The sequence below is a fragment of the Haliaeetus albicilla genome, chromosome Z (genome assembly GCF_947461875.1).
Source record: "Haliaeetus albicilla chromosome Z, bHalAlb1.1, whole genome shotgun sequence".
Classification (NCBI taxonomy): domain Eukaryota; kingdom Metazoa; phylum Chordata; class Aves; order Accipitriformes; family Accipitridae; genus Haliaeetus; species Haliaeetus albicilla.
Window position 1 is genome coordinate 8,284,898 of NC_091516.1, and position 27,948 is coordinate 8,312,845.

Genomic DNA, 27,948 nt, shown 5'->3' on the forward strand with positions numbered 1-27,948 from the left:
ATTAGAGACTACCCTCAACCAGAAAAGATGAACTACTACTATGCAAAACTATGTATGTGTATTAATTGCAAATCTGGTATTTCTTACCCATAAAAAAAGGTCAAAATGAATCAAACTTAACTGGAGGGTCGGCTTCTGGTTTAACTTTCCCTTGTCCTCTTATTTTCCCTCCCCAAATAAAACCAATAGCAAAAATGTATAAACCAGCAGCCTTCCCCATAGCAATTATGAGCAGAAGGTTTAGTTTAACATTGTCTTGCTGAGGGATCTTAACAGAAGTATTCAGTCAGCTCAGTTTCATTAGCTCATCATATATTAGTGGGTTACAACTTCATTAATAGAAGTAGCAAATTGTTTAAGTTTTACTTGTCGACAATCTCGTAAACAGGCCCTGCACATCAGCTTGATTCAGTGTTTCTCCGCTGCTTGTGATTTAGAGATGCTGCTATTGTCTGTGCAGCTCCATTTCAACACCCAGAGCAGGCAACAGGCAGAACTTGCCCTAGCACAGCAGTGTCTCCCTTGGCTGGAGATTCAGACGAAGCAGCAGTTCCCATCGCAGCACAGCTCTGCCACCAGGCACCGAACAGGGCAGCCACGGGGAAGCTGCAGCTGAACTGCTCAGAGGTGAACCCTAGCTCAACAGGCAGGTGCTGGCCACTGCCCTACGCACACGGTTTCAAGGCAGGATGAATAGCATCACTCTCCATCATGCCTTAGCTTGCCTACGTTCAGTTTTGCAGCTACAGGGGGACTAGAACTGGGTTCTACTTCTATTGAGATATGCTCTGTTTAAAAATAATAAATCAGAACAGGAAACATCCATCCATAAGACACTTAGCTCTGTGTTAAGTTTCCTAAACATGGAAAGTTTTGGCAGACAATACCAAAACCGCTACTAACATAACTGAGACAGGAGAACAATTCCTTAGTGCAGTTTCTTTATGAGGCAGAGGCCAAACTGACATTTCAGCAACCACCACATTCATTGTACCAAAACTTTATATAACAGCAGAGGCTCCCTCTTAGTGAAAACACAAAATTTATTAAAAAAACAAAACAAAAAAACACACCAAAAAAACCCCCAGCCACTGCTCTCCGAAACACTTCATAACTTACAGTCTAACCTTGACTACAGCAGCACACTACTATGAATACAACACAGGAGTTCTTGGGTCTAGATACTGTCACAAGGAGCCACAAGTTTTTAGATACTTATCATGCCTTTCAGTAGCCGTGAATTCCACCTTTATTATTAAGCGAGAGGTTACGAAGTACTCATATCCATGCAAAACCTTTCCTACTACAGTTCCAAGTAACACCTTTGAAAAAAACCAGAATTTTTTATAAATGTCATGAAAAGGCACTTCGATGTTTACATTTTAACTTGAAATAATTCAACTGCTGAAAAAACATCATAATTTTCAAATCCTCTATTATGGTGGTTGAAAGTAAAGTTATTTTCCCACATCAAGTCCTAGTAATTTACTCCGTAGCATTTTGTCTATATTATTCTGTGCCATTACGCTAAAAGGAAAGAATCTTTCATACTATGGCATTTCCTATAATTAAAGAGGCTACAAAAAGGGCTGTTTGTGTGCCGGTATGGACCATTTGCTCGTATTCATGGAAAAAATTATCAAGTTATTAGTGACTGGAAAGCTATGCAATCCTAGAAGCAGGTAAAAAGCTGAAAAGTGTTAAATTATAGCAACCCTCACAGAGGCATCATTCCTCTTATGTAGCTCTCACATCCAGGACTTTAAGAAGCAGGGAATGTGACACGCAGAAATCCATTAGTTTTTTTCTAAAATTTAAAGTACAGACTGAATCTGTGAGATGAAGGGATCGTAATTTGTTTTGGAGCCTTGAAATGCCAGTGTTCTTTGAATCAACCATTATGGGTCAACTCTACGCTCCTTTTTGCTGGCGAAGAATGGGATAGCCTGCGTGGTGTACTTCTGTTTGAGAAGAGCCCTGACAAACAGCGGAAGGGGCTCACCCCACCACCCAACTAAGATGTTTCCAAATCACAAACGCCTGCTCATCATGGCCCAGGGAGGCAAACATTTGCCATCATGTACCCACACAAGGAGAAGGAGCTGCTCACAACTTGGACACCTTGAGCCTCACCCACCAGGTTAGCTTCTTTCTCAGCAACAGACCTACAGCTCTATCATACCACCAAAGCCCATACTTATTATCCTCGCAGAAGAACAGGGTGTTTCATGATTTTTCTCATTTGGCAGCAACCTGACAGCCCCTATGGAAGCAGCACACGTTTGCACAGAGAAGATTCAACCACTGGCAAACTAGTGCCACTACTCCATCCACTTCTTTGAGAAGATGGAAGTGTTTATAAATGAGAAAGAGAGGTTGCTGCAAGCCATCTGCACGAGAGCAAGTTTCACCCATTATCTTGCTGCAGCACGTCCTTGCACAATACAGCCAGCAAAGTGCTATCTCTTTGTTTTATATATATATACACACCTCACTCATCACTTAGCGAAGGGCAAGTCTGCTGTTCTCCAGAAGCACGAGTAGTCTTACATGGGAGCAAGTAAGGCTGTGCACAGGGAACTGCACTCCAGCCCAGAGGTCTTAAAATCCTTTTGGGCTGCCTTCAGCGCACAGGAAGGGAGGAGCGTGCCTGGGAAGGCAGTCCCTCCTTAGCTCCACAATCCTCTTTTCTCTTGTTAAAAAGTACACCAAAACTGGGGAACCCGGAAAAATATGCATTAATTCAAATTCAGGCTCACCACTGTATCAGTATCCCTTTACTCTGTCACTGTACAAACTGAAGTCCTTAATGAATAAAAAATTTCCTGATGCTGCACTCAACAAGCTTTCTCTTGCTAACAGCAGCCCCTTAATTGTAATCTTCCTAAGAAGCAGCACTCTAAAGAGCTTACCAAATCCTTGGATTTTCCTAGAAAGACCTGAGAACGCAAGAACCAATTAAACTATCATGTCAGCCAGCTAAGTGCGATGGCATTGCCAGACATTATGCAAGAGGACTGTCACACAAACCCCATCAAGTTTTTCATCTGGATATCAAAGCTCTTTAAATCTGAGAAGCAAAGCAGAGATGCTGCCTGCTCTGCAACAATTTACTGATGACAACAAAAATTTCTTTTCTACTGTTAAGTTTCCAGCACATATTTTTCATGTGCAATAGCTGAAACCCAAGAGAATGACTGATGTTTAAGTCCTCTTAAATGGATATGACAACATTATCCTGTCCCTTAACTGGAAACAGGTCACTCTAATCAGTGGCTAGGACAGCAGAGGATACAATTTTACTCTGGCTGAGCTTCCATATTTGGAAAAAGTATAAAAAAAAATTATGCTCTTACATATGAAATGTAATTTCTGAAGACAAGCTCCTAACCATGCAATGAACCTGTCCCCAAAGTTGGCAGCAAGCGTGCAAAAGAGACAACGCTAAAAACTAGCCTGTTAATAAAAGACTGAGCCAGTGGCATGAGCCATGTTTGTTAGTTCTAGACTCGGTCTACCTAGGCTCCCACAAGATTACTGACCACCATAGCACTTAAGCTTTTCCACAGAGTAAAGACAAAACAGATGAATGGACTAAATCAGGAGTTGGAGCCTGTCGTCAGCTCCATATACTCTGGGCATGGGGGAATCCAGAGAACTGCTGTCAGCCTATGGGAACACGATGCTGCTTCTCCATCCAGTGGCCGGTGCCTGTGAAAAGCTGCCAAGAGGCTGGAGGCACCTTCTGGCCCCTGCTCCTCTTGCTCCAGCGAGGGTCACACAGGAATTCAGGCAGCGGGGCTCTCCCCTGCTCCTGGGAAAGCCTGTTTGAAGCAAGTTAGGGAATTTATACATCGTCCATTATTTGAACTAAGCAATTAGTTTAGCCTCACTCTTTCCCTGGATATTACGTTAGTCAGCTCCCCGTTGCCTGTGTGAGCCTTTTAGCACTATAAAAGAGGAAAGGAAAAATACTTTTCAGCAGCAGGAAAATGTGATTATAAAACAACTCAAATTGGCAGTGGACTTCAGGAGGGAATGTGAAACAAAGAAAGCAACTGAACAGATTTCAAGTTTTCTTTGTTTCCTTCAAGTGTAATTTTAGTTTACATTAAATGTGTACAGGTAGGTAATTTTTTAAAATAAAGTATCGCTAAGATTATTGTTTGAGCATACATAGTGGATGGCAAGTACAGGACCATAAGCAAACCAAAATCCCACTAACATTTGTACCAAGTGTTACATTAGTATACTCTTTGGAAGTTCACTGGTTGGTGGTAACACTGATGCTTTGCGCATCTTCGAAGCACTCAAAAATCTCAAAACATTTTTTTTTTAACAGTAACTAGCACTAGTTATTGTCTGTAAATAGACTTCTGCTTTAATCTGTGAGCATTTGCACATACTGGTATACAAGGTGGACAAGATAGTTTATACTTAAAAAGTAGTTTCACAGTTAACATGGTCAAACTAAACAAAACCTTAGTCTTCCTAGCTTTGATACCTAAAAAAGCTTCCTGGAGAAGAGGCATTCACCTAAGTGGGAAAGAAACACCCAACAAATGGCCTTTTCTCTTGTCACTACCATTTATCAGCAAATACTACAAAAATGCCATCATCTGCATTAGACTTAAAACTGAAACAAAAGCAACATGAATTGAAACTTTTTCGATGTCTAAATTCAGATACTCAAGGCACAAAGAAGCAACATACTAGAGATGTTTGCAAAATCATGATTACAGAAGTGAAAATACACTTTTGCATATCAGTTTCATTATAAGTATTCCTCCACTTTTGACTAATTTACAATTAATGCTGTCTAGCAGAAAGTGGTTGCTACATCTTTGTTATTGGCATTCTTCATTTATTTGTTGTCTGTCACAGAAAAACTCTCAGATCCAGAATCGGGGACTTAAGCTAGGTACTGCCAAACCACATACTGGAAAAAGATAGTTCTTCTCCCAGAAAACTTAAAATCTATTAATTATTGCTTCAATCTTGTTTGGCAGAAAAAGAAGAGGGGGTTATTCATTAGAAAAGAGCAAATCATTAAAAAAAATTTAAAAAAAAATCATTGTGCAACCTGGAAATTTTAAGAAGATCATTTGCTTGTACAAGAGGATCAAAGTGTACCTGTTTCTGAAGTTAGAAATCACAGTCAGCAAGCTAGTACCCATGTAAAAACTATGTTTTTCAACAGATATTACTTACAATTCAGTTTAGCAGAAACTGATATGGGTTAGCATCTCTGGAAATCAGAACAGTTAAATAGATATAGCTAATTATGCCTTGGGATCCTATCATTAGTGACCCAAATCAGCAAACTATTTCCTAAAATGAATTTATTTCTGTTCAAGTAAGCATCACTCAGAAAAACACAACGATAGAGCCACAGTCCACTGACGTCAGCCAACATTAACAGTACACGGTATAGAAAATCAGAAATAGGTCTCCAAACATGAAAGACGTTTCAGTTGATTTTCTAAATTTAAGGTGCTTCTTACTTGTTTTCTAGTTTTGGAGCCTTTTAAGACTTTACAGGGTTTCTAGAGGAGGACGAGTATGACAAACTTCCTGTGCTTTTAAAAAGAAGCTGGGATTCTCTTGTTAGTACCCAATTCCAGGAGCTGTTAATTTAAGAAAACACCAAGTACTGCAAGATTCATAACAACATAATGACAACTGACAATACTTTAAAATACTATGTCCTTTCAAAATCAGATTTATTTACAAACTACACCTATGGGTGCATCACAGATCTCTCCATCAGTTACTTCATGTGCAATGCCTTCAGGCACTTGAAAGTCTGCTTATCACAGGGATGGCTGGGAAATGGGACATCATCTGGATATTACAGTCATCCTGGCATAACTTCGGCAGCCAAGCATCATGGCTGGCTTCCTACAGAGCTGACCTAGAGCACGTTTTCAAAGTTTTTGGGGTTACGCTTACTGCCAAAACATGCTGGGGCTCATCCGGAGATTGCGGAGAGCACCCTGTGCCTACTGCTTCAGGCAATTTTAAGCAGGGAGAAGGCAGCTCTTTGCGTGTATCTGCGTCATCCCACTTTCAGTCACGCAAAGCTGTGATCTGACACGTCACCGACTACTGCTAATTGAGCACGAGGGGCATCTAAACAAAATAAATACCCTTGGAATGGGATATGCTAACAGGAGTCCTACACAGGCATTACCAACTTTAAGGGGATTCCACACAGACGCAATTGACAGTTCAGACTGCCAACTCTACAAAGAGGGGGATTGGAGATAAGACTCACTCCCTGGCCTACTTCAGGCATTCAGGACACACACGATGCTGTTTTCTTCCTGGATTATTTTTTCCTCTGCTATGGCAGCCTTTGCATGATGGGCAAAAGCTCTTACCTGGTGCAGAGCTCAATTCTTATGCTCCCCACTTACTTCTCACACATGTTCACATAAATGAGGAAAACGAACACTGATGAAAATGCTTTTAACATACAAAAAAACAGGGGAAAAATAAGGGGAAAATAGCTGAGAGTCTGGGAAAAAACCCCACACAACAATCAACCTTACAGGCTAGTTCTTAAAAGAAACCCAGAGAAAGGGAAAGAGGGAAACACGGTGAGAAGCCATGTTCTGTACCAACAATGATCCTTTTCCCTATTTTCTCACCTTACAGGTGACAGGACTTATTCTGGGTATAGAGAACTGGGAACTCTCAAATATTCATTGCTGTACTGAAGTCTATGTCCTCAGCCTTCAGCAGAGTTTCTCTACTTCAGTTTCTCTATAAACTAAAATAGTATAATTTACCTATATGCCTCACCAAGATGTCGCAGGTTGTAGTTATATTACAATAGGAGATGATATATAAATGCCACATACATTTTTAATAATCAGGAATAAAATGATTCTGTAGAACAAACTGTTACACACCTTAAATTAAAATCCTCCTGCACTAATTTTCTCACATTATTATATGGGCTTTCTGGTTTATATTCAAGATTGTTCACATTATACGTAATAGCACTTATCTACTTTTATTTGTTTAAATTTTCTTTAAAAAAAAAAAAGGAAATAAGTTTTCTTAAAAAAATATAACCAAACAAAAACCCACCAACAACACTGAAAGATGTTACAGATTTCTATACAAGGGGGACAGATTTCCCAAAAAAGGGGGAAAAAGTTTACCTTAAGAGTTGAGTATGACCTGCAAAACCAAAGAGCAGCTACTCCTTCCCAATATAGTAATACCAGGCTCTTTCTGAACATTGCAAAATGAAACAGTAAGTAGCAATAAAGTGCTTAAGACATGTATATCCACATTTGACAGATCAAGCAGACTGAGGCAATACATTACATCAAGACTGAAATTTTTATACTACAGTAAAGTTTGGCACCATTCTTACTGACCTTCAAATTAACTATGACAACTAGGCTTACTGTTTACCACATATTGATCCCTTCTCTGCATGATCTTATGCTTGAAACAAAAAGATGAAAACCTTTTTCTGAATCACATTTTCCTTTTAATTTGAATAAACTTGTGAAGAATGTTTATCCTGTAATCTGTGGCAAACAATTCTTTAACTAGTTCAAACAAATACAAACAAAACATAGTATCAGATGTACCACCTTTGTGTTTACTTAAGACACAAAGCAGTTGTCACATTTTATTTTGAAACAGGTTTCCTTTAGGTAAGAATCTGAATATACTTGGCAAAACTTAAGATGCTGTGATTCACAATTAGTTTTATTTTATTCTAAAACCAGCTTGCTCCTGTTGTTCATAGAACATACTGCATATCCTACCTGTTTTAGGGAGGTAATATATAAATACCTGAAGAAAGCCCAGGATCTTGTGAAAGAGTGGCTATACAGACATCACAAGTCAGGGAATCAATAGGTGTTCAAACTTCTTAGCAAGATCAGGCCCTACATGTCAGTCTGATCTCACTCCCTTTGAAACAATGTCCCTAGATGCTAACAGTGCTAGAACAGACCCCGAAACTCTTGACTTTTTAACTTGCCAATACATACACAATACACCCTGAGTAATAAGCTCTTTCAACTGGCAGTAAAAACTGAAAACACAGTTCTCAGAATAGGGCAATGCCAGGCAGGTAACTCTTAAAACAGAGATTTAATTCCTGCTAAGACTCTCTGAAGAGAAGAAAAGCACTAGGGATATTACTTTAAGGGACTAAACTGCACAAGAGTGCAAACACCTACCTCTTACATGCAGGCAGAGTTGAACATGGGCTTATAAACAGTCAATAAGAAGCAGCAGGTATTTGTTAAGGGCTGTCAAAGCAAGACAGCAGAATTTTAAGCAGGCATAAGCAGAGTCAAAAACACTTACTATTTTTGGACTTTAAAGAATCCTAATTGCAACTAAAAAGGTTAAAAGGTGCTAAAGTATCGATCAGCTGCTTTCGCAGACCTGAGAGGCAAAATCAGCCTATTTAAAACTTTCTTCTCCTCTCTCATTGTACATGTCACTCCCCAAACACTCAGTTGATGACAAACATAAAAATAAATTCTGAAGCAAGACAGCAGGCTTATTAATTTGGCTTTAAAAATTAATTCCAGCAATGTAGCTACATACTCTTTGCAAACCAAAAGCGCGAAAGAAAGTGTACTTATGAACGGAGCACGTGGAAACTCCACTTCAAACTGCAAAACAAACACATACACAGATCACAGCAGATACCAGCACATAGTCCCTGGCCAACGGGCATCCTCAGCCTCCAGGAAGGGAAGGGCGGGCGCACTGTGTCTCAGACGCGCACCTCTGTCACGCTACACCCCCAGATCCAATGTATTGCGATGGCACCTCGGTTCTGAGCGTGAGATTTCATAATGAACTGTGTTACGAGAGCCGTCAGCATGACTACTTACACTTGTACGTTTATTTAAAATTCAGCTCCCCCGGCATCAAGAACTACCTTTATCACCTTTTCCTGCTAGCTTCCACACCATTTTCTAGGACAGGTCCCTAGTCCAGAACGCGGTGCTGTGAAAAGAGCGAGCAACTTGAAGGGCTTATCGCCAGCAGCCAAAACTTTTTTACGTTGAGACACACCGGAAAACTGCGCAGCTTTCCGAGCCCTGCATCACTTTCACGACCTGTCCTGAAGTTTCAGAAAACGGGGTAGGGACCCCAACAGCAGCCTCCCCCGCACCCCAGCGCGCACCACCGGACTGCTACCTCGGGCGGCAACTTTCTCAGCCCGGGGCGGTCCCACCCGGCGGACCGGACCCCCTGCCGCCCGACACGGGAGCGCGGGGCCGGGGGAGCCCAGACGCGCCGCAAAGCGCGACCCCCCCCCCCCCGGGCTGCAGCGGCGGCCGCGCCGCCCCCCCCCGCTCGGGCTGAGGCGACCCCCGCGCCCGTGCCCGCGCCCGTCCCAGGCGGTGGGAAGGGCCGGGGCGCCGGGCTCCTACCTTGTTCGAGGCCATTTCGCTGACGGAGTGCCTGGTCTGCAGGGTCTCCAGCTGGTCCAGGCACCAGTCCAGCTCCTCCAGGGTCTCACTGGCCAGTTTTTGGTAGGCCTCCTCTGCGAAGAGATAGGGAAAGGCGTACTCAGTTCGCAAGCGTTTCACAGGGCTAGCGGGGAGCTCCAGCGGGTCCATCCTCCGCTGCCCGGTGCCCGCACATGAGTGCTGCTCCCTCATATTGCCAGCCCGGGCAGCGGGCGGCGCGGCTCTTCCCGCGCTCCTCGTCGGAGCCACGGGGTCGGCGAGCGGCGGCAAAAACTTCCCGCCGGCCGGGCTCGCCGCCTGACTCGCCTCGCCTCGGCTGCCCGCCCCGGAGCCGGGGCCGGGGCCGGAGCCGGGACGGCGGCCGGCCGCGGCGCCGCCCCCTCGCGGGCAGCGGGGAGGTCCGCGGGCGCGCAGCGGCCCCGCGGCGGCGGGAGGACGATCCTGCCGTCGGCGGGGCGGCACGGGCGGGATGAATCAGCGCGGCCGCCGGCTGCGGCCACCGCGCTTCCTGTTTTCGCAGCTTCGCCGGCGGCAGGGCTGCCGGAGGGGACCCGCCACCCGCCTCCCGCCCCCGGCGGTTTCTCGCACACACACGCTCCCACTCTCTCACACTCGCACTCTCTCACACACATCCCGCCGGGAGCCGCCGCGGGGCGGGGAGCCCACCGCGCCGCCTGCACCCCCCGGTGGCGCTGAGCCGTCGTCCCTGTATTTTCTTACTTACCCACTGGGGTGCCATGAGAATGGCTCGGTTAATGTTTATATAAAGCGTGGGGAAGACGTAAAAACACGTGTAAGTACTCGGGATAACGATGACCAGCTGAAGCACCGGCTGTTAAAGTTGGAGTGTTCAAGTAACTGCGTGTGTGTGTGTGTGTGGAAGTAAGCAAGCAAGCAAGCAAGCAACCAACCAACCAACCAACCAAAAAAAGGGTTGATGAAAGTTTTGGAACTGGACGCAGCAACACGATATGGGAAATGGACCCAATAGCAGCATGGAAAGTCATGGCTTCACCAAAATTGCTGTATGTCACATTGGAGCTAACTGTCTTAAAACTTGCAGAGTTTGACTTACAGAGTGGAAGACATGCCCTTCTTCAATAACCCTCCAACGGCTGGAGATCATTTGCTATGCAAATAACTTCAGAAAAATAATCCCATGTCTAGGGTGTGAGCCTTACCTACAAAGCCTGGCTAATTTTTTTTTTTTTTCCTGATGTAGATCAGAAGGCTTCCCCACACTGAACACATAGCTGAGTGAGTTTTTAGTCCAGGCATGCTGTCTTGCAAGCTGTGTATCCGAAACACCAAGCTTTCAAACTCCTGGCATGGATGCTTCCGGATCAGCTATGTGCAAACATAACTCCAAGGTAGATAAATGTTTGTTCAGTGGGCTTGTTAGTGCCATCTAAAACATCTCCCTTAACTTGTTTCACATCACATTAACCTTATTTTCAAAATGTCAGACAAGCAAAAAATCAGGCAAACAAATTAACTAAAGCTCCTTTTCAAATGTAACACCCCAGCACTGCCAAATAGCTCAGTGCATTACTGTTCAACATCTAGGATACTAGGTTTGTAACTTCTTACATTTCAGAGCACATGCTCAAAAACTTCAGGTTCCTTCACAGCTGTTAAACTTTGCATACTTGTGGCTATTGCAAAAACTCTCCACGATTTTGAATAATGTCCATTCACCTCTGGAAAAAGGCAATGCGAGAAGAAGTTTGGACTGAGATTAATTGGCAGAACCATTTGAAGAAAATTTTGCAGTGCCTGCCTTTATCATGATTAACCTGCCACTTCAGCAAACACAACACTAACCGATAGTCAACAAAAACCATCCCCATTGAATGGTAAACACTGTCTTTCAGACCTGTCGTACTTACTATAAATGCTATCTGATCCAAAAGAATTCCCCTGGCAAATAAAAGTCAGGATTTTCCAGCCTGTTTATCCATCAAAGGAGAATCTTGTGACATTTTGCAACACAGCAGAGATCACAGCTCACTAGTTCTTGAACATGACTGCTTTACTGACCTCACAGTGTATATTCCATCAAGATCAGCACTGGAAATAGAAATAACTGTGTTTACAGTATGTTTGTAAGTGTACTGCATTAAATACTTTTGATAAAGCGGAGATGCGGTTAACGTATGCATAGTTATCTGATGACCTTATACAATGATTTCATTGAGGATAAAATGCATAATGAAGTGATGTAAAATGCATCTGTATGATGTTACTTTGTTGCTACCCTTCAGCCTACCCTTCAGCCTTTCTTCAAAATCAGATATTGGGAAACTTGAGTTTTTCTTCACAAGTAAACATCATCCCTTCTAATACTTAAGCGAGTAAGAGGGTAAGGTTTTTCCGAGAAGTATGAAAACAACAAAATAAACTGAGGAATACTGTATTTAGGTGAAAGTAATAAAATGCTCAGTTTGTAATTTTAAAGCTTATTTTTCTTATTATCCATGTAGCAATAATATATATTACCAACAGCATCTTACATTCAGGAATCTTTATTTACTATCTACCTTCCCAATATATCTCAAAGCACATTAGAAACCAGAATTATCACTCACAAGGAAGTCCCATCGCCCTTAGGATGTTTCTCAGGAGCTGCCGCTTCTGACTCCCACACTTCAAGTGTCTGTGGCTGCTGTGGGGACCCGACTCACCGCTCGGACTAAGTAAACTTCTGATGGCCAATGCTAGGCTAAAGACTTACTGGACTCAGCACCTCCTGCCAGTTCTCAGATGATTGTAGAGCGGTCAGGCTAGCCCTGATAGCTTAAATGGAAATAAAAGGGTTCCTAACTGGTGACAAAGTACCCATCAAACAAGCACGCCCGCTTTGTTCCCGCAGTTCTGAAGGGCAGAACAACCATAGGAAAGCTTTTTTCTAAACAGTACTGAAGCTCTAAATTTGGCCCACACTTTTGTTGTTATACAATGTGGTGGAAAATGTCGAGGTTAACAGCTTTTCAAGTGTAACACCCTGTCACCACTAAGCTAAGAATAAAAAAAATAATTAGCAACCACAGAGCTTTAACAGTCTCACAACATTGTTTCTGACCTCTGCATTACCTATAAGGTAGCACCCTGTAATTATTCCCAGCCAGGACTGATCTACTTACCAGTTTTTTTGGTATAGGCACATGATCAAGCTCCCCCATATCCCCCCCCCCCCCCCCCCCCCCGATGATGAAGTCCAAAACCAGATTAACTTCTGTAAATGAGAGGGGTTTTGAAATTTCAGAGGTTCTTTTTAAAACTCATTAGGCTTTAATAAGGAGAGAAATACAGTTTAACATCAGTTGCTTTAACAATTTACCTGTTATTTCATACACGGTTTTAGAAAAAAGGAAGTAACAGCAAATGTTCTCTTTACAGTATCACTACAATTCCACCACATACAGCTTTCAGTATGGTGCATAGAAAAAACAAACGAAAGGCTAGCAGAAAGAAAAAGCTCAGCCATAATCATTTGGCACTGCACACCTGTTTTTTTAAAACGGGTGTTATACTGTGTGTTTTATTATAAAAGACTTGATTCTTAGCACAGCTCCTAACACACCACCAGAGAGAGCTATACTTGCATTCACACCCTTATTCAGGAACAACTTCTGTTCAGAATTTTCAGAGAGGAAAATTACTACGTGGCAATAATTCGGAATAGTGTCCACTCTACTTATCAGTTCATCATGATTTTCATATATGCTGTCCTACTATTCCCAGAGAACAAAAAGCAATAGTAGACTTTTCTACTAGCATTCAGCAAGAGCACAGCCAAGGCCTTTGAGCACTGTGCTGCCTTAAAATTGGAGTGTCTTGGTGGCAAGAAAAGGTCACTGCCAAACATTGGCATGATCCAGATAGGCTTAGCATGTGTATTGTCTTTTGGGGGTGCAGGCAGCTGGAGGAAGCTCTGGAAACCTCCAAGCTACTCTAAATGAAGACGAGCTGAAGATCTGCTGTAAGACTCAGACCCCGGGCATCTTCCCTGAATTTTGTGAACGTCTTTTTGCTCTTCTGCCTAGTATAAGCTTGAAGTTTGGAGCAACAGAATTGCTGGGCTAAGAGTTTCAGTTTCTCTTAACTACTACAGCATTTAAAAAAAAAATCCTCTGTGATTCAAACTATGAATTTTTCTGTAAATGAGGATGTTCATACTTACAGCCTTAACTGATGGCCTATATATTGAAGTGACTGACATTTTGGTCAATGTTGGTACCTTCAATTAAACATAGCCATACTAAAACTGATTGAGTGTAGAAATAGCATCCATTTTCTTAGTCACCCATTTTACAACTGAAAAAAAATAATTTGTTTTTAGGTTTTACAGAGAAAATCGTAAATATTGTCACTTAAAAGGCTATCTTTGTGGAGTGTTCATCTGTCTTACTGTTGATAAAATGTAATTATGAAAGATATTTTTGTTTAACATCTAGAAATTTGCAGACATCCCTCCAAAATCCCAAGCAAAAAGAAAAAAAATACTCTTGATCAGATTTTGGAATGAGCATCTGGGAAGACAACCCAGCTGCAGCAGATTTCTTAGAAACTGTTTTGATGGTGTCACTCTGAACACTCACTTTCTTCCATGCCAGGAATCTCTCCAAGTTTCCACTCTAGTGAAGAAAAATCCTTTGTACTGTTTAGTACCAGTTAGTAGTCTTATGCAGATGGATTGTGTCAATATGACCAGGACTAGTCTTCTTTCAGGATGTGATGATCTGCAGGACTCCCCCAATGTGCTGCTTTATGCAATGCCAGTAGCAACAGTCTTAGGCTACGGAAACTGCCTTATCTCCTTGAGCGGAGAATGTAGTAACCTCCAGGAAATAGTAGGAGCAAAATGATAATGTCCAGTTATGCACAACTTGTCAAAATGCTTGACTACACTTACAAAAAAGGACCACATAAAGAGATACACAGACAAAACACACATTAAATGAGGATCTAGGAAAAAAGGTGGTGTTTTTTTCCCCAACATTTTATATTTGTTTCATGGTCTCAGAGAAATCCACATAAATCATATAACAATCTTTCTATAGTCTAAGACTGTATTTCAAAGCAAAGGGATGAACAACATGTGTTTATATTCTTACAAAATCAGGTAACAGGAAGGCTGCAGGTATCTACAAAGAAGTTACTGGGCTCTTGGAACAGGCCTATTATAGTTAGTTCAGAGTAAATAAGGCACTTTTGACTCTATTTATAAGAGAAGAACTCTATCATTAGGCTCTTACTATGTAGTTCAGTTTCACTGCGTGGGGATGGGGATGTTACTTGTGCAGGCTTCCTCTGTTTTTTTCTGTTAAACATTTCGTCTACTTCTCGGAAAAAGCTTTGGAACGGAGTTACTCATACTGATATAATTTGTTCTAGAGTCTAGAAGTGTTTCTGTATTAAGTATTTCCAAATTCGTCCTCAGAAACAGTCTTGTGATGCCAGAGTAGTACAGCAGACTATCAGAAAAGTACCCTTCATTGAAGACAAGCAGGGAAGCACACATTTAGTACATACAGCGTATTTAAAATAATTTACTGCTTTAGTGACAGAGCACATCAAAATGTTTGCAGTGTGAATATTTAAATCCACTCTTTGCTCTTATCAAATATCCAACATGGCCAAATGAGCGTTCTTTTGTTACCACACATCCCTACCCAGTGCTCCCTTCCCCTTTGACTACTTTGGCAAAGGACTAATACATTCCTTACTCCACTGCCTGTAAGAATCTGCCAGAAGGACCACTGTCACTCACTCACTGGTGAAAAGAAGCAAGCCCTTCCATCAAGCAATCAACCCTGCTCAAAGTAAAGAAAAAGAGGAAAGCTCTTGATTTTCAAATAGCAAAATGTCCTTTGCATGCATTTTTAGTGCTTTCTTTTCATGAACAAACTGCATTTTGAGAAGAGGTCTGTTTATTTTTTAAACCTCCTTTTTTCCCAACAGTTGTAATTGTGTTGATTCTGTACTCTGAGGCTTCTGGGCAAGGAGTTCAATAATGGATTCATTGCTCAAGCTGCTTTCTTATCCTATTTCTTGTACCATACAAAAAATATTTTTTCTAGGTGAGAGGATATATCCTCAAGATCAGTTCCCCCTGTAGCTGTAAAACTGTTTCTGAGGAGGATACTGCTGTTGATTTAACTTAATGAGAGAAATGAGAGATTTTCAAAGTAGAACAAAATTAGAGGCTACGAGCACAAACTGAAACACAGGAGGTTCCCTCTGAACATCAGGAAACATTTTTTACTGCGAGGGTGACCAAGCACTGGGACAGGTTGTCCTGAAAGGTTGTGGAGTCTCCATGCTTGAAGATCTGAAAGCCATCTGGACAAGGTCCCAGGCAACCTGCTCTAGGTGGCCCTGCTTGTGCAGGGGGATTGGATCAGATGACTTCCAGAGGTCCCTTCCAGCCTCAACCATTCTGTGATTCTGTGATTAAATTAGCTGTTGAAAAAATAAAAGCCATTTTGGCAAAAAGTGGGTGGATTAAATAGCCATGCTGTCATGTTTGCTGTTCTGTAATAGTCTCCAATCCTAACAGAAGCGAACAAAGGATATTACATTGTCCCCATCAAGATTTTGCTGAAGAGCTCAACTCATAACATATTATTCCGGGCATTACGATGAAAACAAGAAATATGACTCACTAAATTTATATGTATAAAACTTCACTGTTAAAAAGACCTACTAACAATTTTGTTTTTCTACTTTCTTAGAACATATGATCAGAACACAAAGGAATAGCTCAAGTTTTTGCCCAAAACCAATACAAGCCCATTAGAAACCATCAATTTCACTTTTAAGCAGATTAGTGCTGGTTTTGTTTGAGATGTCAATAGCTCCAAGACCCAGAGACTCTGTTCTGTCACAAAATCTTTATTACCAACTGGAACTTGTTTAGATCCAGCTGAAATGTGAAAATTAGGAGTCCCATCTGGGAAAGAATTTCAAGATCACTGTTTGATTGTGAGAGTTCCTCAAAAACTTTACAAATGCATATTCAGAAATCACTGCAAAATAAAATAAAAATAAGGATATCTCTAAATACCAGAACTAACAAAGTTTGTTACCCTAAGCATTTGTGTCTCCTGGTTGATTTTGACTTCTAAACTTCACAACACCCAATGGTGCAGCCTGAGTTCACACTATATTAAAAACTACAAATGCCAAAGTTTAGAAAAAGCTTCAGCTGGTCTTTGCCAAAGAAACCTCAGTAGAATTCCTGGTGTCTGATAAAATGGGAAAGCCAAATGAAAGCTTTCCAAGAGTTGAGGCATTCATATTGGCTCTTCTCCATCTAGATCCTCTGATGTCTAACAAGAAATGTACTCAAACTGCAGGTTTTTTTCTTAAAAGGCAGTGTTAATAGGCTCCTCTATAAAGTTGCCCATTTTTACATAATTTATATTTAATAAATTTCATAAATCACCACCTCACTATCAGTCAATGGTTTCAAAAGTTAATAGGTGGCTGTTAGTAATACAGATCTATATCCTAAGGAAAGCATTCTAAAAATGTCACAAGGATTTCTGGTTGTAGTTCTAATTTGAACCACATTTGCATGATATCGATGATAAATGAACTGATGGCAAGAGAGAGCAGCTAGAGACAGGCTTTACCTCAGGGCCCTGGAGACTGCAGGAGAGAGGAAACCTCTCAGCCTTGCCCCGGTTGGGTAGCAGGAAGCCTGCTCTCTTTCCAACAGAGAAAAGGAGAACTACAAGAACACGCAACTTCATTAACCTTCATTCCTGAGAACAGCAGAAAGAGCAGTAGCAGGAATGAATCTGCCTCCTTCCCTTTTATGAAACTGTTCTTACCTTCACACTCAATTAGCTGGGGTATATTTACATGGCACAAATGGGCTACACTTTTGCAGTCTTCCCTAAGCTAAGAACACAGGCAACCAATAAACATTGCTTTTAGCTTCAGTATTTATGTAGTTTTTAATGCTTCCTTCTCAGGTCAAGTGACGTCTGAATCAGCTTTTGGGCTAGCAGCACAGTCCATATCACTGGACTCTAATGTCCTGCTAAAGACAATGGAAAAATGTGAAGTTCCTATCTGAATGGGTACTCTTGAAGGATTATTCCCAATGAGTATGTGCTGAATCAGACCCTCACTCTACAAAATCTACAGATCATCTACTGCATCTCCTTTAAAATTCCATGCTTACCTGACACTGCAGAAGAAGTGAATAATCTTTTTACCTACAAATTGTAAGACTAAGGAGGTGGATAAACTTAGTTTGGTTTTAGATAATTCTAACAGAACCTTTACTGTTATTATAAATATTTTTATAATCTCTTTGTTTTGGTGCCATTGCTTATTAATATATTAAAAATATTCAAAATATTGTTATTGTACTGCCCAAGAACCCCATTCAGGATTAGATCTCATAAAATAATAGATCATGCAATTACATCAAAACTGTGGGTCATCTCCCCTAGTTTTTTTAAGCACAATTTCACTTCCATATTTATGCTGGGTTTAAGTTAACACCATTTCCACTGGTTTCATTTTTGGCTGTTGCAGAGAAACACAAACACTCCTTTGGAAGTCAGATACACCTCACTATTACTGGATTCATGTCATAGATAAGAAACTTACAGTTTAAACTGAATGAACTGTTAGTCATACAATTTCTTTATGCTGGACGAGTCAATCATTATTTCTGCTACACTTCTGTGTCATATTGCCTCAGGAAATTATCCCAGAGGCTACTAACCCTCGAGCTGACATTGTAAGTAGCAGTCACTGTTTCTGTGGCTGTAAAAGGCCAGGATGGGAGACAGTTTGTTTTGGATGACAGGTAGGCAACGGACAAACGTCATCCAGCAAAACCACAAGACAGCTCAACCTGCTCCTCCACGCGTCAAGTTGAAAACTTGACAAACACTGTGTCAGTCTTTCCCTTACAGCAAATTTCAGCTCTTTCACAATATTCATTAACTGTTCATTTCCCTGAAACCCACAGAAGGATTTTTTTTTTCTCTCATATTTTCTTTTAGAAGCCCTGCGCCGAATGCTCGGCATTAATTTGTGTGGTGCCACACTCTTTCATATTAACTGATGACCTGCCCCTAATTTTTAGGTAGATGAAATAAAAGAAATCAAAAGTAGAGTAAGAACAAAAAGGTTCAGGTGAGATACATTACAGTAATGATGAATCCACCTTATTCTGGAGCTTTTTTTTAAGAAAGATTGCCCAGCATTTTCTTTTCTCCTCTCATGTATATAGGTCCAAATTAGAACTAATGGGAAACATTTTTTCCATCCCAGAAAATCTTTGAGATTTAAAAAGAAACCCAGACATATACATATCTCACTCTACAGAAGGGTAACACCAAACTGGTTCAAAGTTTTGGAGTTTTTTTGCCCTGAAATGCAATAAAATAAAATCTTACCCTAAGGTAGCCTGATTATTATGCAACTATCCTAGAACAGAGAAGGTTCAAAATTTTGTACTAGTTTCCCACATCCTGTGTAAGCGTCCTGAATGCAGGGTTGCTGACTATTTTTGAGGTGGATCTGTTGATTTTTTCCTGCTCAAGTTCTTCTGGTATGGATAAATAATAAAAAAGATGCTTCTCCCATCCTAGACACGCAAATGATTGGTATCTCTGTGGTTCAGCTCTTTACTGATTTATACAAAATGGAGCAGCTCCAAGAGAAGATGCTGAGATGCACACCACAACCACATTGTTTTAGATTCATCCCCTTCCTCATTATCAGGGGCATGGGGAGATACTTCAGCCTGGGAATTCCCTTGTATTGCTATTTTCTTAACACTAAGGGAGCTTAGAAATTTTTCCCAGAGTACACTTCAGTGATACTGGTACACTTCCACAGAAGTTTTTGGGTTTTGAAAATGATTATTTTCTAGTGAAAAATAAAACTAAGATTTCTGAACCTCTGAAGATAATCACCTACATTTGGCAGTTGGTCTGGGATCTGAGCAAAGGCAGTTGCTATAAGTTTCATAGTGCTACCTGGGGCTCATGTGCAAATTTGCCCTGAGAATGAAGGAGCCTTAACAAGCTCACTAAGGATTCCCCAGCAGGGCTGCAAAAGGAAACTTGGCACAGTAAAGAATCAAAAACTTCTTTCTCAAAATGTTTGATTTCCTAACAGCAAGAAAGAGCTCCGTGGACTAAAGATCTGTACTTTATGACTCAATTCACCATTAAAAGCACACTGTCCTTAATCCTTGGATACTCATCTATGCAAAGAGATGATTTCAACATGTCAACAGGTTCTTCTCCTGCCCCCCCTCCCACCCCCCTTTCTTTTTTTCCTTAAAGATGAGGTTTGTTAGTCATCTCTTAAGGTTATTTTTACCAGGTGAATTAGAGCTGTCCCAATTTCAAAACATCATTTGTATAAGACTCTCTCATCTACATGGGTTTCAAAGGAAATACTGGAACATACCTAAAGAAACACAGATAACTGTATTTTTCACTATGGATAACTTCTGTCCTCTTTGTGCACAAATCTGTAGCTGGACCTTGTAGCTCTGTCACAATATCCTACACAAGAACTGCACTGTCTGTTTTAGAATACAAAACCAAGCAGAAATCCACAGAGCTAAGTGCAAAACCATTAAAATTCTGCAACTCAAGGTATAAATATGAAGGCAGTAGGTATATACAGACATTGCAGTGAGGAGTAATTAGTTGTCCGGACCTGGGAGGTGTGGTAAAAGTGATCTGTGGGTTTTCTGTCAGCAAGGAGGGTTTAATCAAAGGAAATCTCTTCTTTAAATGTTGTCAGGAAGAAAACAGCTTTTTTGTAATTCAGATGTAGCTTACATTTTTTTATTTTGTTCCACCTTCTCCTAATAACCTCTCTAAACAGATAAATATTTTGCCAATAATTGCAAACATTTTTCCCGTTAGCATTTTAGAGGACAATTTCTAATTTTGTACATTTACATAACAACATTTATCAACATTTATTACAGCAATCTTGACCTTAATAAAGACTACTTCTTGTTGAAAGTCAAAAAAGAATCATTCAGGATGGCTGCTTATTGCTTGGGCCACGACAGTCTGGACTGTTGCAGTTGCCAGCAGGTCCTTGACAGCAGTGCTGTGCAGCTCTCGCAATTTTTAAAGCAACTTGAAGGGGCCATTATTACATTTTGAAAGAAGAACAAATTGCATTTCTTTTAAAATAAATAATAATAGTGTTGAATCTAACAAGAACTTTAATGCAGTACCTTCTTTTAATGGTGTAAGAGTGGATTAACTAACCATATCTAAATTATATCTGTTTTTCTCGACATTGACACACAAAAGTAGTGGCATGGCATTTACAGATTGGTTCAGTGCACTGCACAACTGCTAATAAAAACTTATATAGATCATAGGACCTACCTGAAACTACACGAACAATTTAGCCATGAATGTTTTTCCAGGCAAGCCAGCCATGTCTACAAACACCAACTTCACATCTTGACAAATATATAGTAATATTTTAAACTGCCAGCCATGTGACTGCCTACTAGCTACTGTAGCTCAGTGTTGATTTAGAGGAAAGTACACCAACTCCTGATTTAGGAGCACTTTCTCCTGCTACGTGTTCCTGAACGCACTATGTCGGTGTGACCGAACATGACTCTACATTTCCTTTGAGACCTGACAAGTTAAAAACTTCTGGTAAAATGGTTTTATTCTGCCTGGCAAAGCTTGCTTAGTCATCAGTTAGAACCAGTTTCCAAAGCACTAGTTGTTTCTTCATAGCATTTTAGCTAATTTTAAATTAACTAGATTTATGTGTGTAGTTTGATAAAGCAAGTGATGCTGTGCACAGGCAAATCAGCACTGGCTTTTTTGGTTTGGTTTTGGGTTTTTTTGGTTTGGTTTGGTTTGGTTTTGTTTTTCCGGAATCTATTTAGCAACCTTCCATGTTATGGAAAGTTCACTATGATATGGTGCTCATGCCACAGAAAGTTTTACTACAGCTCAGTTTCTTTAATTCTTGCTTAGGAACAAGATAAGTTTATAAAACAACAGGAAAAGGCATCAAAAAAAGAGGCAGCACAGCAGACAGCTCTCAAGTGTAAGCAAGTCAGTCATTGCTAAACAGATTCTTACAAAACTACCTTTATTATACCTTCATTGGTATTTTTGTATTTTGCAGTATTTGTTCGTTAGTTTTAATTCACTAGCATTTTTGTATTTTTTATATATATGTTCATATAAATAATTAGTTGTTTCCATGCTAGTCATACTTTCATAGACCTCTATCATGTCTGATAAACATTTTTATGAACTTGAGCACATTTGTCCTTCCAAAACCTACATAAAATTACCTGGTGCTCAAACATGGACCATGGAGAAATGTCCTCTTCCATCACAGCCCAAATCTGCTCAGTAATACTTCCTTGCTGTAAATTACTAATGTCACCACATTGCTGGTAGAAAAGGTTTAAGAGAGTTAATATGCTTGAAACAAGAAAAGCTAAACAGCTCAAGCTGTTTAAATTGCTTATCTGAGCTAAATTAGCTGATTTTGTCTGGAGCATATTAGGAAGCACACACAGAAATTACTTCACTGTGAAACAAATTTGGGCAGTAACTTTTAGCAGCCTGTAGTAACCTTTGTGACAAGAGCCTGAAAGAGGACATTTGCCTACAGCTTTAAATAGTGATATTTCCCTAAAAGCTCAAAAGAAAACAAAGTAAGACCTGTGGTGCTCCTCAGTTCTTAAGTCTCAAGACTTCAGCTTGAGAACAATGATGCTTGTTGCTCTGCTTATTCAACAGAAAAGTAGTTACTTCTCACAAGCTGACACAATGAACGTTGGTGGCTTTACTACAAAGTTGTTCCTGCAACCCCATAAAATCTCTGATATATGTACTTTATTGTACAGCTATTTATTCAGGAACTGTTAAAAACATTTTCTTGCTTGCATAATTCATCTGTATTGATAGAACAACTCTTGGTTACATCTGAGACTACAAGAAAAGAGTGAACACCTTTTACCTTTTCACCAGAATTGCCTTTAAAACTCAAAATATTTTTTTGTTTCACAAACTATCACTACGATCCAAAAAAGAAGTATAAATACCAGGAAATGAAACTTTCTGAGAATTCATCTATACACCAGACCTTTGGCTACATGCAAAGACATACACTACGTTAGTATAAATGAGTGGAAGCAATTCACAAAATACTTTTGGTTTTGTATGTCTGCCTACGTTTAAATCTTTTGGTCAACCTCAACCAAACCAAGCAGAGGTGTAGAGGTTTCAAACATACTAGATTCTGGTAAATTTCTTGAAAATAAGCCACCAGCTAAAGGGAAAATCTTTATTAATCCTTCTACTGAGTTTAGCAATGTACAATGTGCTCACTGTACCTGTAGAGCATACAGAAGCTGCAAAGGAGAAAGGGCTATGCATTGGTAGGGAAAATGTCCACTGGAAGTTGTACCTGTTAGAAAAAAGGAATCTAATAGTCAGAAATAAATCCGTAGGAAACCAAGCTTTGCTAAGCCTGCTGGTTGCAGAAAAATCTGTTTTCTAAAAAAAACTCATTAAAGGTTTTTAGCTGATCATTTCATGAGGTCGTGGGAGTTTTTTTAATGTCATCTTAAGAATTCTGGATAGTTTTTTCATTTTTGCCAAATGAAATCAGTAAAAATCCTGAATAACCTTTCTTCTTTCTTCCCCTTATAAAATCCAGTTTCAGTAGCCTACATGGATGTGCCTGCTTCTGTAATAATATTGACTGTGGTGGTGATAGACACATAGAAGGTGCCCAGCTTTTCTCTGAGCTCTCATAGGGGCTTCCCTCACAAAAGAAGGAAGGCAGTTAGGAGGGAAAGTGATCTTGTTATTTACAAGCTGATATAATATGGTAAAGGCAAACATGAGAACATATGGGACACAGCAACGGCATTTTTATTTCCATGAGGAAAGTAATTCCTAAGCAGATAAGGTATTTTCTCCATGTACTAATGCATTTAGTGTCAGAGAATGCATTTAGTGTCAGAGATGTGAAGTTACAAGTCAATTCTTTCAAGTAACAGATACAAGAAAATGCAGGAGCTGGCTGTACTTTCTGTACAAAACTGACTACCTAAGCCATTTTTGTGGTGCTGGTGCTGAGAAGCCAAGAACCAGTGGTAAAGAACAGATGGTATAGCCATTGTATGAAATACAGCCTTTATTTTAAAAAACAAAACCAAATACCTAACTCAAATCCTAATTCAAGGTATGAGTGAATGGAGCTTCTAAAGAATCTTCCAATCTGTCAAAAAAGTGGAATAAATTGAAAAAAATACCTATAATTTTTAAAAGAGTTGTAAGAAGCAGAGAGGAATCACTGCTCCCTCTGTGCTTCTCCCAGTAGTTACTGAAAGGCTGTTGGTGGGATGTCACTCTTGTCCTTGGCAGCCCTTGCCTCAGTCTCAAAAGTATAAAACAAAATAACACAAAGTTTGTACACATCATGTTCCCGAGAATGGATCAAAAATACTTTGCAGAGGATAATATAAAAGACAAAGAACCTCTAATAAGTAAAAATCAAAGCAGAAATTGAAAACCCCAATATCATGTAAAAAAAAAACCCCAACACTAAATTGAACCATGGAAGTAATCCAAAACTTTTTTTTTTTACAGAAGGAAAAAAATGAGTAACAGTTTAGTCCCAATAACAAAATTCACATGTGGACTTCAACATTTCCAGTGATTCCATGTTAAAATCAAAATAAAATGTCTTGAATTCTGGCAGCCAACACCGTTATTTCTCCTGCAACAATTAGAGCACCAGCAGCTGAATGGAGCAGAGCTCCTCTACATGTTACTGATGCTCATGTAAGGAAAACAGAAGTCTTCCAAATTTTGTCAGGGAAGAACAGACACTTTAAAATATTTTCAGTTAAAATGCAGGTACTGGAAATTAAGATAAATACAATTTTAAAACTGTATTACGTATCTTTTATATTTTAGGGACTTCAGTTCATCTTTAAACTTGGGCAAAAATGCACTACTGCCAACTGCTTTTTGAGGGGAGAGATCGAGTAATGTGGAGGAAGAAAGCGGTAGTTTAAAATCAGCTATTGCGTGAACTAACAGATACTTTGTAATAGGAGATATAAAGAGAGTAAAAAACAGATTAAGAAGAAGCACAACAGGATGGGTGAGCAACATTCTTTCAGAAAGAGGCAAATACAAGTAACTTCCAGTGAGGGCAACCCAAACTCATGGTGTCCTTTTAATTGCAAAGGGAGCTCATGCAACACCTGAAGGAAAGAGAGACCCGCAGTCAGTGTGTCTCCAAAAATAAGAGGAAGTGGAAGCTCCAAGGAAAACATGTGGGTCCCTTCATTTCCACCTGCTTAGTCTCTGCTGGGTACCTGTGCAATAAACAATTAATGCTAAAGGCCCTTAAAAGGAGTATCTGTTGGTTTTGATGGCAGCATACACACCAAGCTTCCTGAATGTACTAGAGGCAAGCCTCTCAGGGAAGGGGTTAAAAAATACCAAATAGAGTTTATGATGAACATTTTGTTTGATTGTTTTCAAAGTGATTGTTGTAGATACTGAAATTCAATGCAGTATATATGAGCTGATTGAAAAAGAGTAAGATTAGCTATAAAACAAGAATAGATACACAACTTGGCCAGACTCCAGAATGAGTGTCCTGCTTTCAGCTGGGGTAGAGTTAATTGTTTTTCTAGTAGCTGGTACAGTGCTGTTTTGAGTTCAATATGTGAAGAATGTTGATAACACTGATGTTTTCAGTTGTTGCCAAGTAGTGTTTAGTCTAAAGTCAAGGATTTTTCAGCTTCTGATGCCCAGCCGGCAAGAAGGCTGGAGGGGCACAAGAAGCTGGGATGGAGGACAGCCAGGGCAGCTGACCCAAAGTGGCCAACAGGGTATTCCATACCGTGTGGTGTCATGTCTAGTGTATAAACTGGGGGGAGGTAGGGGCGGGGAGAATCACCGCTAGGGGACTGGCTGGGTGTCGATCGGCAGGTGGTGAGCAATTGCACTGCGCATCATTTGTATATTCCAATCCTTTTATTATTACTATTGTCGTTTTATTAGTGTTATCATTATCATTATTAGTTTCTTCTTTTCTGTTCTATTAAACTGTTCTTATCTCAACCCAGGCGTTTTACTTCTTTTTTCCAATTCCATCCCCCATCCCACTGGGCAGGGGGGAAGGGAGTGAGTAGCTGTGTGGTGCTTAGTTGCTGGCTGGGGTTAAACCACAACACCCAGCCACTGTATGTCCTCATTACTGTAATTGTTATATGCTATATCAATGGTATTAAAGTGAGAATCACTTAGATTAACAAAGAATGAACTTTGATAAAACAGAGCGAAGTGCACTAGTGATGGAACCAGAACTGCCTTCAGCATGCAACAATCCAACACTACACACCATCCTCCTGCTGCACTCAACGTCACCCGCCCATAGTGCCACACCAAAGCCCGATCCTGCTCTGCTGACTGAACAGACTTCGCACCATCTCTCCTGCCCAGAAAGACTGGTATGACAGACACAGCCCAACGCCATGGACTAAATGAACTCAATGGACATTTTATTGGGGTGGCCCATACACTAAGGGAATGGTATCTGTATGTGTATATATAAATAAAAGGACAGGAAAGGTGATGGTGATTAATTGGATGTATTGGAAAGTATGGGACCTGAGCATGACATAAATGGTATAGAATAAGGGGCGGATACTGTCCTGGTTTCAGCTGGGATAGAATTAATTTTCTTTCTAGTATCTGGTATAGTAGTATATTTTGGATTTAGTATGAGAAGAATGTTGATAACACACTGAAGTTTTTGGTTGTTGCTAAGTAGTGTTTATACTAAGTCAAAGATTTTTCAGCTTCTCATGCCCAGCCAGCAAGAAGGCTGGAGGGGGACAAGAAGTTGGGAGGGGACACAGTCAGGGCAGCTGACCCAAAGTGGCCAACGGGGTATTCCATACCATGTGAGGTCATGCCTAGTATATAAACTGGGGGGAGTTGGCCCGGGGTGGGCGGGTGGATCGCTGCTCAGGAACTAACTGGGCATCAGTCGGCGAGTGGTGAGCAACTGCATTGTGCATCACTTGTTTTGTATATTCCAATTCTTTTATTATTGTCATTTTTTAATTATTGTAATTTATTATTACTACTACTACTACTACTACTACTACTACTGCTATTGCTATTTTCTTTCTTTCTGTCCTCTTAGACTGTCTTTATCTCAACCCACGAGTTTTACTGTCTTTTTCCTGATTCTCTCCCCCAACCCACTGGGTGGGGGGCAGTAAGCAAGCAGCTATGTGGTGCTTAGTTGCTGGCTGGGGTTAAATCACAACAGCAGGCTTGCAAAACAGGGTTCATATCAAAGCACAGTTCTGCACTTTCAGTGAAATGTACAACATTAGGGGAACAGTTGCTAAACACTAGGCTCTTGGTTGCCATAGGAATAGTTTTCCAATAAATGGAAACTGGCCAATCCTTGTGTCAGAAAATTAGCTGTCCTCAGACTGATTCTTTAAATGCTAACTCGTTAAGGCAGATGCTAATAAATCTGGATATTGGTTCTCTAAAGGTGATACAGCTTAGACAATTGCCAGCTTTGACTGTGGATAGGTAAAGACCTAAGTAGTTTGAAGTCTTTGAGCTCTTCCTTGAGGACTAGGAGAAATAAACTCTCCCATCCCTTCACATTGAAGGAGAAAAATATCACAGCACAGTCTGAAAGAGTACGTATAGATCAAGAGTGGGGGAAGCACATAAAAAGTGTTTGAAGACAAGAAGATAAGACAGATTCAACTGACCAAAGAACTCTAATGTCTCTACATATTACAGATCACAAATCTGAACTGCCACAAGCCTGCTTTTGAGGACATTGCTAAAGTTGAGTAAATAGCATCTATATCAAGCTCTAAAAATTCTTCTGGCAATCCACACAGTGCACCACAACTACTCTTGCCATCAACCTCTGTGTGCCAGCAAACAGGTTTTTAGATTTAACAGAAAGTCACAAGAATGACTGGCAGAATATGACAATCATTAGAAAAGCAAATGGAAAGAAAAATTACTCAGATTAATTTCCATCCTTTCCAAAGAAACCTGAGACTATAGCTGGAAATGACGATCCCTTTCTTGAGTGCTGCATGTAGCTTGTTTAATAAACATATAAGGAGCCAGAAAACAGGAAGCTCAGCTTGCCACTGCAGACTAATGAAATGCTTTGAACTACAGGCAATATGCACACCCAAATTACATACTGTGATACGCATAATATTTGAGCTGCTCCACAATGCAAAAGCCAATTATTCTTGGCAAACATCCTCACCATGCCTTCCAGCTCCCCATCATTCACATGTGGAGTAGTGCCACATCAGAAGAACCCAGCCATAAATTCTATAAATCCTTACAGATGAAGATCAAGTGAAAAAAATACTCAACCTTTTGGAGCAAGTAAGATTTTG

At 40.4% G+C, this 27,948-nt stretch overlaps 1 protein-coding gene across 4 annotated transcripts in view; it reads right to left on the reverse strand.

Moving 5' to 3' along the window:
• The window catches only part of PDE4D (phosphodiesterase 4D), a 648,147-nt gene that overhangs the window by 46,679 nt on the left and 573,520 nt on the right, over positions 1 to 27,948 (reverse strand). For all 4 annotated transcript variants that reach the window (XM_069776687.1, XM_069776690.1, XM_069776688.1 and 1 more), the window contains one exon: positions 9,429 to 9,541. In XM_069776687.1, coding sequence (XP_069632788.1) covers positions 9,429 to 9,541 — 113 coding nt within the window. The remainder of the gene's footprint in view (positions 1 to 9,428; positions 9,542 to 27,948) is intronic.